This window comes from Lutra lutra, chromosome 9 (genome assembly GCF_902655055.1).
Source record: "Lutra lutra chromosome 9, mLutLut1.2, whole genome shotgun sequence".
NCBI lineage: Eukaryota > Metazoa > Chordata > Mammalia > Carnivora > Mustelidae > Lutra > Lutra lutra.
In genome coordinates, this window is record NC_062286.1 from 138,950,707 (window position 1) to 138,963,707 (window position 13,001).

The window sequence follows — 13,001 nt, forward strand, 5'->3', positions numbered from 1 at the left end:
GAGGAAAGCAGAGCAGAGAGATGGAAAGAGGGAGTCTGAGTCCTAAGACACTGACTTCCCAGATGGAGACGTTCCTGAAGCAAGGTTTGTGCTTGGACCTGTGTCTGTTAGAAGAGCCAGCACATCCCCTTTTGTATGAAGTGGGTCCCAGCTTTCTGTCATCTACAACCAAATGAGCCTTGGTGAATATGGAGAGGCGGGCAAGTAACAAGGCAATGGCAGGGCAGGAAGACATGGGTTTATCGGGGGAACACAGGAGCCTCAGAAGAGGAGAAGAGACAGGCTGGAAGGAGAGCCTGGGAAGCTGTCCTGGATGAAGTCATAGGTCAGCGGAAACCTGCTGGCTGAGTAGCATCAAGCTAAGGAAAGGGGGTGGCAGAGGTGAGAGGGACAGGCCACGCTAGAAAAGGGAAATCAACTGGAGCTGACTTCCACACTAAGGGGACAGACACATCAGCTCATCTAATGGACAAGTGCAAAGATAGAGCCTGCTTCAGGAATCACTGGATCCAGGGCTCCAACAATGCCTTAGGACTCCTCTTTAAGGGACATACCATAAATGCTGTGTGTTGGCCCAGCCACTGATCAGTGTGTCAAGGATCTCAATACCCTCCCAGTCACATTGAAAAGAGAAAAAGGGTTGTTCAATGACATTCTTTACTGAGGCTCTGTGATGAGCCAGCCCTTCCCTCCACCAAGGGACATGGCTCCTGGGCGTTGGAAATCCATGGTCCAGAGGAGGAAACACAGAAGAGAGTGAAGTACAGGTGTGGCATTGGGAAGGGTGGTGGACACGTAGCTGTGTGTGATGTGGACGTAACGAGTGGAGATGTAAGTCCCCTTCCACAGTGGTCCTGCCTGGCTGACCACCACCTCCCTCTATCCTTCTCTATCTTCCTTCCCAAGTGTCCCCCAGATGCCACCCTGCTTCTTTGTTCTAAAAATGCCACTGTGGCCACAAGCCTTCCAAGGGAACTCAGCCCACCCATAAGCTCCATGTTGGTGTGTGACAAACAGTCCCTAACAGTTGGCCAGCAGAGGTCACCTGACCCACAGGCTAGCCAGCGATTTCCACTGGGGCCTCGAGCGGAGGGATTTGTTCTCTGGAAGTTCAGCTAAGAAATCCTGAGAGATCAAAGTGGAGGTAGGAAGGTTCTAGAAAGGTCAGATGGGAAAGAGATCAGGCAGCCATAATGGGCCTTGAGGACGTCAGGTCTTGAGTGAGGGAAGAATGGACAGCTGTGATGGAAGGGGGCCAGGGAGGCAGTGGACAGATGCGCCTTTGCCCAGCCCCAGGCCAGGCCCAGCCCAAGTGCTGACTCTCACTAGCCACATGTCAGGAGGCAAGAAGGTGGACAAGAGCGTTTATGAAACTCAGAAGGCACAGGACCAAGGGTTCACTGGTGTCTCCCTGCTCTTCCTGAGAGAGTCTGGCTGTTTGTTCTGGTCTCCACCTGCCCCTGGGAGTCCATGTCTGGGGTTCTGTCCACCTGGCTGCTGTCTTCTGTAGTTTGGGGATCCCCGCTTTCAAGAGTCACAGCTTCAAGGTGGGAGATGAAGGTCAAGACGTCGCTGTTGCCAGGGGGAGCCTGGTCACGGTCATGAGGGAACTGGCTTCTAGGCTCTGCACCTTTAGAGAGAAGATCCCGGGAAGAGAAGCTGTTGCCAAAGGGACACAGGGGCCCCCTTGTCTCAAATAACCGAAGCCATCTGGCTCACCGGGGACCCATCTCCGAGACCCTGCCCGCTCTCACCTGGACGGTGCAGTAGGTCCCGTCTTCCCTCAGGCCCCCCTTGGTTCTGTCCCCTCACTGTCTTCGGTGAGACTTTAACACTTGCTCCTGTTCAAAACCCTCCAGGGGCTCCCCAGTGCACTTAAAAGAAGATGCAGACCCTTCTTCTGGGCTTTCCAGCTCAGAGAGACCCAGCCCTGGCTGGTGGAACGCCCTCCCTGTTGCTCCCTAGGTTCCTGCAGGACTCTGAACAGGACCCTTGCACGTACTGTCCCCTCCACCCGCAGTGCCTTCCCCGATCTTTGCTTGGCTGGCTCCCTCCCCCTCAGATGCCACCTCCTCCTGGAGCCTTCTCTGATTGCCCCGTCAAGGCAGCTCCTCGCCTATCATGGCATTGCCCACCCCTCCCAGGTTTTATTGTTTTTGTTTGTTTGTTTGTTTTGCGGTGCCCGGCTTTCTTCAAAAGGCTTGGCTGCTTAGTGAGCTGCCTGTCTTTGTCCCGGACTGTTTCTCTGACTTGTTCATGGCTGTGTGTCCAGGTGGAGGAGGGTTTAGGGCAAGGGCAGGGCCAGAACTAGGAAGCGAATGAACTTCTTCTTCCCAATACAGGAAAGACAGAAGAAGGTTTAAGGTGGCTACAGCATTATTTCTGGGAAGACTCAAGGGTCTGAGTGACTGGGGGGTGGGTACGGACTAGAGGAGGGCTCCTGTTCCAGAAGGCTCCAAGGAGGGCCAGCTTCACGGACACATGGCCTGGGCCCATGTTCAGAGGGAGCCTGGGCTCAGTTCAAAGCTTGTCTCTATCTTGAAATTCTGATGAAGCTGAATCAGGGGCCCCACTTTTCTGTATTGCGCTGGACCCCCAAAGTCATGTTCCCGATCCCATCAGGGTGTCACAGCAGCGAGCCGAGCAGGTGGGGGGCTGAGAGCTGCCGGCACCGCTACTGACAGCCTGTCCAGGAGCCGCAGCTCACAGAGACCCCAAAGAGGGTGCCGCCCTCCACAGCACTGACAGACCCTGATCATCCATTTCCCCCAAGAGGAAAACCTGCCGGCCTTCCACGTCCTAGGATGGGATCCTGCCCGTCACCTGAATAAAAGAAGTTAGGTGTTCCTCAGGCCAGTGAGGAGGGTGGGTGGGGGTGCAGGGTGAAAAAGGCCTTGTCAGGGCGCCTGGGTGGCTCAGTGGGTTAAGCCGCTGCCTTCGGCTCAGGTCATGATCTCAGGGTCCTGGGATCGAGTCCCACATCAGGCTCTCTGCTCAGCAAGAAGCCTGCTTCTCTCTCTCTCTCTCTCTGCCTGCCTCTCCGTCTACTTGTGATCTCTCTCTGTCAAATAAATTAAAAAAAAAAAAAAAAGGCCTTGTCAGTGCCACTGCTGATTCCTTGGGGAGGGACAAAGTGGGGAGCATTAGCTATCTTTCAGAATCAGAGGGCTGTGTTTCTTTCCCCCAAAGAGGAGTCTTGGCTGGTCCCACCTAAGACCAGGCGGGGGCCCACCACCCCCAGCGTCCCTGTGGAACTCCGTAGAAGTTTCTGGGAAGTGGGGAAGAGGGCACCTTCTCTCTACTGACTCCTCTCGCTGTTGGAAGTTCAAGGACATGGTCATCAGGATGGGAAGACACTCTTGGCGTCCAGGATAAATGGCCACAGGCCTGTGGTGCTGGCTGGTGGATGCTGGCAAGGTCTAGTCTAGGTTTTCTAACCATGGGGGGCAACGGCACGGCTCCTTCATCCAAATCCCAGAGTTGGGAGCTGCGATCCTCCTCCGGATCCTTCCTTCACTCTGGAGGCAGAAGTCCTGTCATACCCTCTCCTGCTCAAATCCCTCTGTGGCTCCTGACAGCCTTGGGATAGAGGCAAAAGTCCCCGCCATGGTGTGGCACCATGCTCTGGCCTCTGCCATCCCTGACGCGTGCACAGGTCACACTCACACTTCTGTTCACCCACTATCCTGTTCTCGCCTGCCACCCACACTCCTCCGCCCGCTGGGTGCACCTTCCCTCAGCCACCGCCACCTTGTTCCTGCCTCTGTCACCTGCCAGGAGTTGCCTGGCTCCACAACCAGGGGTTAGGAGCTGTGCCGGGCGACCAGCTGCACCAGCGACGTCCTGTTGGCCATGGAGCCCCCTCCCCTGAGTCTCAGCCGGGCTCAGGTGCCATTTCCCAGCCCCTCTTGAGGCCAAGAGCAAGCCCATGGACTGAGGCCGGGAGTGTGCGTGTGCTTGGTGGAAGGCGGACGGCTGGGCCTCTGTAGCGTCTATGTCCCCAGATGTGTGCAGACCACCCGGGATAGCCCGGGTTCTGTGCCTCCCGCCAGCCTGGATGGCCTCCCCTAGCCTGTGTGCTGAGCCTCCCGCAGGTGGGAACCACTCTGGTAAGAGGGTCTCTTTGCTGCAACAAAGTATCCTCTCTTTGTTGCAGCAAAGAGACCCTCACTCTCTGTGGCACCCCAGCGCCTGCCACGACGCCTAAAACAACACCAGTGGTAAAAATACATCTTGATGCCTGGAGGCATGTGTGAGCCGGGCACAGGCCAAGCTTTGCCTGCAGAGCTCCCCGAGTCCTCACCACAACCAGGAGCCACAGGCAATTATCATCCTTCTGTCACGATGGGTAAACAGAGGCCCAGAGCTAAATGCTAGGCTAGGCCACTTGGCTAAAAATATTTGACCCCACACACTAACTCCAGGACTGTTCTCTGCTATGACACTCTGTTGCTTTCCAGACTCTTGGAAATGGTAGATTCGAGAATGACTGATGATGAGTGGATGGATGGATGGGTAGGTGGGTGGATGGGTGGGTGGATGGGTGGATGCAAGGATGGATGGATGGATACAAGGATGGATAGATGGTTGGATGGACGCAAGGATGGATGGATGGATGGGTGGATGAGTGGATGGATGAGAGAGAACTCAGGACCCACTTTGCCCCAGGCTCACCTGCATCCTTGCCTAGCTCCCCTGGGTCCCTCCTGCTGTCCTCAGGCCTTACAACTCCTTCTGGACCAGCTGTCTCTGAGCTGACAGTCATTCTGTTGCTGTTGCCGATGGCGGTGTCCTCAAGGAAGCATGAACTGATACGGACTCTCTGGGCCACCTCCTCCTCAGCAGAAGGTCCAGGTTTGGGCATTCGAATTTCAAACAAAGCTTCTGGGTCATCCGTGGTGGTAGAGACTATGGGTCAGCCAAAGACAGAGATGTCAGGATGGCCACAAGAGCAGCTTGATGGTGGCCCTGAGCCCTGACGCCCCCCGCCCCAGCCTGGCTTTCAAGTTCTCCCCGGCCGGTTCTCCTCCCTGAAGCCAAGCCAGGCTTGGTCCACAGCCGAGAGCCTGCCTCCCTCAGCCCCTCTGCGCACAGCCGGGCTGCCGGCTCTCTCTGCCACCCAGGTCCGCCGGCATAGATGCCACCTCCTTCTGTGCCCTTCCCCGGGATTCGAGCACCTCCACCGTCCCTGTAGCTCCAGAACACCATCTCCAACCTGTACTTAAAGTCTTCTCAGGGTCACAGCCAGCCCCCAACCCACGCCACCTGGCTCCTTTCCCATCCAAACTTCGGACAAGAGTTGCACACAGTCCCCCCTCCTCCTGATGCTCCTCTGTCACCTCAGGTCACCACAGACCCCTGTGGCTGGACCCCATGGAACTCCCCGAACTCATTCCCTTTTCTCCTTCCTAGAAACTCTCCTCCGGGCGTCCCTGCCTCGCTGCTGTTTTGCCCCAGCCTGTCTCTGGGTTACCAGAAGACTTAGCCTGGGCTTTCTGGTCCCTGTGGACAGCACTCAGTAGGACACCAGGTACTCAGATGGCTCCTGCCCCCTCCTTAGATGCCATTCCAGGCTGGCCGTCTCCTCTGACCCTGCTTCATCTGATCCATGCCTGTCGTACAGAGGACACAGTTTTCCCGGGGAGGGTGGGTGGCAGGGAGCGGGACCCCAAGTGCCGGCTCTGGAGCTCCACCTGCTCCACTGTGTAGACAGCCTCCCGGTGGAAGGAAAGGAATTTCCCATCTTGCCTCTCTCCTGGCAAAAAATGGCTCAAGTTCTGTCCAGTGGGGAGATGGATGGGGTGGGATGGGAGCAGGCTGGGTTACCTGGGGGGCTGATTGGGGGGCTGCAGGCTGCAGAGCCTTTGGCCGGGGCACCATTGAGGTTCATCTTGTTGCCGTGTCCCATCTGTACCCGTCTGAGCACAGACTTCTCCAAGCGGATGTCCTGGGGTCCCCAGGCTGCAGCCGGAGAGGTCTGAGATGAGGGGTCAGCTGGTGCCACTGGGGGGAGGTGGAGGGGAGCCATGGAGCCTAGCAGGGGACACAGCAACATGACCTCAGACCCCCAGCCTCTGAAGCCCCCTCCCCCCTACACATACAAAGTCCTGGCTGGACAGAGGAGACTGGCTTCTGAATTCTTGGTGGGTTCTATCGGATGGGAATGAGTGTTTCAGGCTATTGATGGAGAGCAGGCAGACCCAGTAGCACGGTTAGTGTGGGGGTCCCCTGGGGTGTCTTGGGGCACTGGAAAACCCAGTCAGTGAGCACAGCCTCTGCTCCCTCACACTCTCAGTCCTCTGAACCCACCAGGGCGAGTCTCCTTGGGTGTTGGCGTATCTTTAACACCCCCGAGCTGGGGCATTCAGAGCCTTGACGTTTCCTCTTCTCGGTATTTAACTTTATGGTAAACTTCCTGGTTTTAAACTTAAGGTTAGGCTATAAAAGCTAACTTTAAAATAAATTTGAGTAGAATAGAAAGATAAGCCATTTAACTATATTAAGTAAATAATCAGACATGGGCCTGGCCCAAATTGGGGAGGGCAGAGGCCAGAGGACTAAGGTTGGGGAGACATTGACCTAGATTCTAAAACAAAGTTCCTCATTTCACCACGGAGGAAACTGAAACCCAGAGTCGGGGGTGGGTGGGGGAGGAGTTGGCTCTCTCCGGGTCACAGGGAGGATGGCCACTTTGGGGCTGATGCTGCCACTTGTGTTCCGCGGCTGCTCTGATAGGGGCCCTGTGCCCTCTTGCCCCAGTGCCTGGCAGAGAGGAGGCACTCCTTTGCAAGACTGTATTTTAACAAAAGTAGGATGTTGCTGATAAGATGCATCCCAGTTTCTAAGATGTTAAAATGTGTGTGAGGGGTCGGTGGGGGGAGTGTGTCTCAGAACAAACGAAGTACTACAGTGACGCCTTGGGACATTCTACTGAGGGAGCGTGAACACTGAGCTGTTTCTCATGGCAAAGTAACAGGTCCCATTGAAACCAAGGCAGAAGGTATCAGAATGAAGGGAAAGCAGGAGGGGTTTGATCCAGGCACAAAGGAAGACTTCCTCCCTCTCAGGAAGGCCACAAAGGAGGACCTTGGAGATCTGAGAGCTGCCCTTTCTCCTCAGAGCTTGAACATCCCCCTCTCTGCTCCCACTCTGATGGAGCAGGGACCCCTACCTACAGGGAGCAGGTGTCTCTCCGAGGACTCACCGTTCTCCCCAGAAGCCGTCGGTCTCACGATGACATTCCCATGTCCAATCTGGATGCTTTCAGAGTTGCCAATGGAAATGTGGTTATTGGGTCCATTCTGACAGATCATGTTGATTGGATTTTTCTGGTAAATTATTGCAGGGGCCGGATTCCTTCCTCCCAAGTCTGCAAAGTCATACTCCACTCAAGCCCTCTGCCCTCCCTGGGGGTCGGGGGTTCCAAATACCAGGGAGCAGCAACCAAATCTCCGGCAGAGCGTGTTAAAACCCAGACACCCCCGTGTCCACCCTGAACGTCCTCGGTCAGGAGGTCCAAGGCGGGACCCAGGAGCCGGCGTGTGTCACAAGCCCCCCCCCCCGGGTGTCCCAGGTAAGCCTTGCTTAGATGTCCCAGGGGCGGTCACCCTACCTGTGTGTCCTCTGCCACCCCTAGGAGGATCGTGGGAGCCTCACCACCCACCCCATCCTCTGTCCCTGTCACGGTGAGGCATCCCCTGACCACTCGGCTCCAGGACTCCTCTCCCCTTCACGAAGACTGCGAGGGGGCTGACCATGGGCTGTTTCTGGCCACGGGATAACCTCCCTTTGGCTCACATGGCACTTTGAAGAATGGGGACTTTCCACCAGTGTTTAAAACCTGGCAGCTGCCGTGTCATCCCGCCTGCGATGCGGAGCCCCTCCCCGCCTCGAGCGCTGTGAACTTGTACATCATCCCGCAGGCCACGTGAGCACCTGCCTGGGGCTCCACCGGCTCCACCGCAGGGCCACGCCCCACCTTTGTGGGACCTCCCCTCTTGTGCCTTGTTGGGGGCCTTCCTCCATAAAAAAATACTCAAAATTACCGTGTTTGACAGGGTTGGATAAAGGCAAATGTCATCGACACCGGAGTCATGATTAACTCGTCTTTTTTTTTCTGATTTTAAGAGGAATTAGAACAGGTTCGTGGACCCTAATGCTAGGGCCTGTGCCTGCTGCACCTGAGGGAGACGTCACCCAGGCCCCCATCCTTTGGGGTCTGGGCCCAGCCTTCTCTTTCGGCAGCTTCACAATTCCAAGTTGGGCAAAGTGCTGACCAAACTGTTAGCAAACTCGGGCTGAGCCCCGCATCCCAGGGCTGCTATAGTTAGGAGCGGGACACCTCTGCTTCCGGCCCCTTGCCTTCGGCAACTACAGCCTCAGGTCACTCCTCCAGGAAGCCCTCCCTGGATACTCCCACCAGCACATCCACCTTCCTGGTACCTCCTTCTAGGGACCCATCAGCAAGGTCACCGCAAGCTTCGGTGAGGGTCTGACAAGGAACCTGGGGCTGGCAAAGTGCCAGGCAGGGCGCCCACAAGCATTGGATGCTATGGTTTCTCTTCCCGCCCTGCCCCATCCAGGCATGGGTGGCAGGTGAGGACCTACCTGGCCGATAAATTGCCCATGTACTTGACTTCTCATCCAAGTCCAGAAGGTGCTTCCTCCTCATGGCGTACAAGTCTGGGTTGACTTCTTTCGCTGTCTTCTTTCCCAGCTTCTGGGAGATGGTCAGGGCCTTACAGGGCCCATGGGTTTTCAGAATCCTGTAGATGTCTTCCTCTGGGAGGTAGGGCAGTGGGTGGAGAAGGAGGAGCCCGGGTTTGAATCTCCTCCGCTGCTCACTAGCGCTGTGACCTTGGGCGACCCAGACCCCCTATGCCCTATAGCCCCATGGGAAATGTGTGGCTGTAAGAATAGGGCCGCTCAGCGGCTCTTCTTGGGGGCGGAAAAGACATTCGCTCACCAGACGGTGCCGGGCACAGGGCAGGCACCCTTGGCAGGTGCAACCACGGATCAGGGAGCCTGCCCAGCCATCTAGCTGCTTCCACTGTGCTGACTGAGTCCTGCCTCTTTGTGGGCACCTCTGGGGGGACGGGACAAGAGTAACATCACAAGTGGCCAAGGAGGGTTGGGGCGAGTGGGCTGCTTACGCTGTTTAGTGAGCTGACGGCCAGGTTCCTCTGGAACTGCAGCCACGTCCTGCTGGAGCCGCTCTGCTAGAGGAGGAGAAAGCAGCGGGGGGCATGAGGGGCGGCAGAGGGGACGGGGACCCCACGGGGCAGAGGTGGGCCGCTCCATGGTGGCCCCGGTGCACCGGCGATCGGGACTCAGAGTCTAAACAAACCTGCCTTCCAGCCTGCCCTGCTGCTCTCCATGCCCCCGGCTTCGCTGCTAACTCACGCCTCTGGGCCGAGACGGTCATCCCCCCATGCGCAGGCCAGGGAGCGCCTGCCGAGCGCCAGTTCTGGGACCCCCACTCAAAGCCAAGTCTGTTCTACTCCCATCCCCACGTGGCTGTCATCCGTGGCACTCCTCCTGCTCATGCTCTGCTGAGCGCTTGCTGGGTGCGGCCGTGAGGCCCTCCCCTCCTCGCCACCCCAGATCTACAAGGCGTGGCCACGGGGTGCCGTGCACCCTCGAGAGGCAGAGCCCATATTCGGGGAGCCCATGTTCGAACCCAGGCCCGGAGCCCACGTGTCCGCTGCCAGGATTGCCTGTGCTGGGCCCTCCGCCCCGCTCCCTCCTGGCGAGCAGGTTACCCTGGCTGGGCCAGACCGGCTCTGCGGGCTCCACTTCTCTGGTCCCACCCTGGCCCAGGCCCCACGTCGCTGGGCCTTCCAGGGAGACTTTGGACTCTTTCCTCATCCGGTAGAGGACTTGGTTGAGTTTCTTCTTGGGCACTTGGCATTCCTTTGCTAACTCGACAGACTTCGTGGGGGAGCCAGCATCCCTCAGCACCTGCAGGATCCTCTGCTCTAGGTCTGGGAGGAGGAGAGAGGGACAGAGAGGGAACTGACTCCTTCCCGGATGGAGCCTGGGCTGGAAGCACCGGGGCAGGGGAGGCACCCCCAGGTGAGGGGTCCAGGGCAGAGGGAGGGGCAGGGGCCCGAGCAATGATACCACTGCTCGGGGATGGAGCCAGGCGGCCAAATGACCTTGGCTGCACAGCCCAGGGACCAGAGGAGGTACCCCAGCCTTCTGAGTATCCCTTGCCTGGTGTGAGCCCCTGAGGGTGAGCGGGGGAGGCTCAGCCGTCAGACCTCCCCAGAGCAGAGGGATGCAGAGGGTGGCAGTGTGGGCTAGATTGAGGGCAGAGAGCAAGAAGTAGGGGGAGGCAAAGTGCCTGCCTGGGAGGCCTGCTGTCTCTGCCTCCTCCCCGGTGCCTTCCCCTCCTCGTGGGCTCTCCACCCACATCAGGGGCGCATCAGCTCATCCAAGCCAGGAAGCTAAGGACACGCAGAAAGAGATCTTCCTCCCTGATGCCCAGTTACAAGACAGCCTTGGAAACCTCATTCCTGGCTCTCTCAAACCTTTTCTTCTCACTTCCATGCCTCCACCTTCCGATTCTTCATCACCGATTCCCAGACGACCACGGTCGGGATCCCTCCGGCCCACCCTCCCCTCGGCAGCCAGAGCTTTCTCCTGAGGGCCAGCCTGCCATGCTCCTTCCAGCTCGTTCACCCCTGGGCCTTTGCACACTCTGCTGCCTCTGTCAGGAATACTCTCCCCCGTCTCCACCTGCCCAACATCTACTCAACCTCCAGGTCTCAATCAAACACCATCTCTCTTGGGGAGCCGTCCTGGGTGCCCCTGAGTGTGTGTGTCGGGGGGGGGGGTCCCTGCAGAAGGTCTCCAAGGACCCCCCCGCTGTGATTGCCAGGTTCCTTGTATTATCTTTGGTGTCTAGCACAGTGCTGGGCACACAGTAAATGCTCAGGAAATAGCATTTGAATGAACAAGTGTCTGAGTGGGTCTGCCCAACACAGGGACAGGTGTCTGTCCAGATGACCCAGGGCGGGGCCTGGGCAGCTCCTTCTGGGTCATTAATCCCCACCTGAGGTTAATGACCCTAAGTAGAATCCCAGAGGCTGGAGAAGGAGCTCTCTGAATGACCCCTGTTCCTCTCAGGCTCCCACAAACCCAAGCCAGTGGCTCTTTGGGGAGCCGAGAACAGGGCACACACAGTGCCTGGGGAGCTGGAGGGAGCCCCGCGGGCGGCAGCCCAGCCTCTTGACAGGAAACATCTGCTCCCAAGAACACGAGGGAAATGTAAAGCAGGATCCTTCTGGGGAGGACCCGGGGCCCCTTGGCAGGGCAGCAGCCCGACCTCTCACCTTCTGGGCTTTCCCTAGTGGGGGGAGGAGTTATCCACTGTCTGGCCCTGTAGCTGGGCTCTGAGGCTCGCCCTGTGACCTGGACGTGTTCGTCCTTGCTGGGTGCAGGTGAGGCTAGGTTAGACCGCCTGGGGGCCTCTACCCCTTCACCCACCGAGGTCAGCCTCCAGGGGCCGGGGATCCCCCTCCCATCAACAGCGAGCCTGACTTTGCCTTGTCTTGAAAAGAGTTTCGATTCTCGAAAAGCCTGCCCCTGGGTGAGCGCCTTCCCCTCCCTCCTCCACCACCCACCTGACCCCAAAGGAGCCGAGGGGTCGTGGGGTCGGAGAGCAGAGTGAGGGCCGAGCGCATAGGGCTGGCGGGCTGAGTCTTCAGGCTGGTGCGTCTGTAAACGGGAATTTGTAAAACGGACGAGGTGTAAGTGACAGGTTGGCAAGGCACCCCTGGGAGGGAGAAGTTAAATTCACCAGCTGAGTGACAAGTACTTTCGTGTCCCCCTCATGAAAGTACAACAGAAACCGGGGATGATCCTGGGCCCTGGGGGCACTCTGCAGGCACCCTTCCCCAACCCCCCACCTGACCTCTTTTCTGTCCTCTGACTGTTTGAGCACCTACTCTGCCATCCGTGGTATCGCTCTGTGCCTCACTTTTCCCACCGGTGAACTGGGGATGAGAGCAGCTACCTCCATGATTATAGTGAGGAATAAACCAGCTAATGATGACAAAACAAGAAGAAAAAACCAAAGCCACCCTCAACCCACAGCCCCCAGGCTCTCTAGAATACACAGCTCGCTTTTATTGGGTTTTCTTCCAGGAGCCAAGTGTTATCTGTGGTACGGGGAAACGCAGTCTCGCATATCTGCCTCTGTTCGCATATCGCATATCGCATATCTGTTGTTCCTTAAAATGAGTGTGAGGTCAGGTCTTCAGATCCCAGTGTCAGCGGTGTCACCCAGGGTCCCCCTTGTAGGGCCTCAGTGCTGTGCTTGCCCCCCAAGGGCTCCTGAAAGGTGTTCGAGGTGCTCAGGGCAGAGGCGGCCTCCCCGACTAGACCCTGGGTTCCCCTCGGCTCCCGCAGCCACTGTGCTTTGGGACACTGTCAGCTATCATTGCTGTCGTCTAACTGAGGAAAGGAGCTGGAAAAAAAAGTGCAAATCCCACTGGGAGCGCCTACTGTCCCTTAGAAGGAAAAAAGTACCTGTTTCATCAGGGTCCCCAGGGGCCTGGGACATCCTGGCTGTAGAGGCTGGGAGCCTGGAGAAGTGGGAACCGTGGCAGGCGTCGGCAAGGTGGCTTGGAGAGGACAGGCTGGGAGGAGGCCGGGTGTCCTTGCTTGGCTGGGTGTGGTGCTCCCACAGCTGTGAGGGGACGCGTCAGCTGGGTGGGTGTTTGCTGTTCACACTCCAGAAAAAAGCCTAGTCAGCCTGACCTGACCAGCTTTCTGGGGGAAAAGAAAACGAAACTCCTGTGTGTGGCCTCAGAAAAAAAACTGAAAGCAGAAGTGATGAGCGAGGGCCTCTGAGTATGTGTGGGTAGAAAGAGGCTGAGCTTGGCAAGACCAGAGCATTCTCTGGAAGCGCGAGGCTTCCCTGACTTTCTGGGCGCTCGCCACTGCCCACCCTGATCCCCACATGTAGGCTGAGGCCTCTGGTTGGGGGTGGCTGG

At 57.6% G+C, this 13,001-nt stretch overlaps 1 protein-coding gene across 5 annotated transcripts; it reads right to left on the minus strand.

The window, feature by feature from the left end:
• Positions 1-212: 212 nt before the first annotated feature.
• On the minus strand, positions 213-12,777 carry ZBP1 (Z-DNA binding protein 1). 5 transcript variants are annotated; one of them, XM_047746581.1, is made up of 9 exons: positions 12,535-12,777; positions 11,628-11,721; positions 9,762-9,983; positions 9,153-9,218; positions 8,608-8,781; positions 7,205-7,369; positions 5,827-6,003; positions 4,675-4,908; positions 213-1,630 (listed from the first exon to the last, which is right to left on the minus strand). In XM_047746581.1, the coding sequence occupies exons 1-9, from the start codon at positions 12,541-12,543 to the stop codon at positions 1,398-1,400; spliced, it is 1,374 nt and encodes a 457-aa protein (XP_047602537.1). In that variant the 5' UTR covers positions 12,544-12,777; the 3' UTR covers positions 213-1,397. The 5 variants fall into 5 exon arrangements, with proteins under 5 accessions (XP_047602537.1, XP_047602536.1, XP_047602535.1 ...); XM_047746580.1 differs by having other exon boundaries at positions 215-1,630; positions 5,827-6,033; positions 9,153-9,215; XM_047746579.1 differs by having other exon boundaries at positions 215-1,630; positions 5,827-6,033.
• Between the last annotated feature and the right edge of the window lie 224 nt (positions 12,778-13,001).

What these genes read in the sequence shown, in the direction of transcription:
- ZBP1 (XM_047746579.1), bottom strand. An exon ending in CTCGGCTCCTTTGGGGTCAG is followed by an intron (nt 9,984 to 11,627) that starts GTGGGTGGTGGA and finishes TCCTCCTCCCAG; the next exon opens with ACCTAGAGCAGAGGATCCTG. An exon ending in GACGGCTTCTGGGGAGAACG is followed by an intron (nt 6,034 to 7,204) that starts GTGAGTCCTCGG and finishes GTCCCCTGCTAG; the next exon opens with GCTCCATGGCTCCCCTCCAC.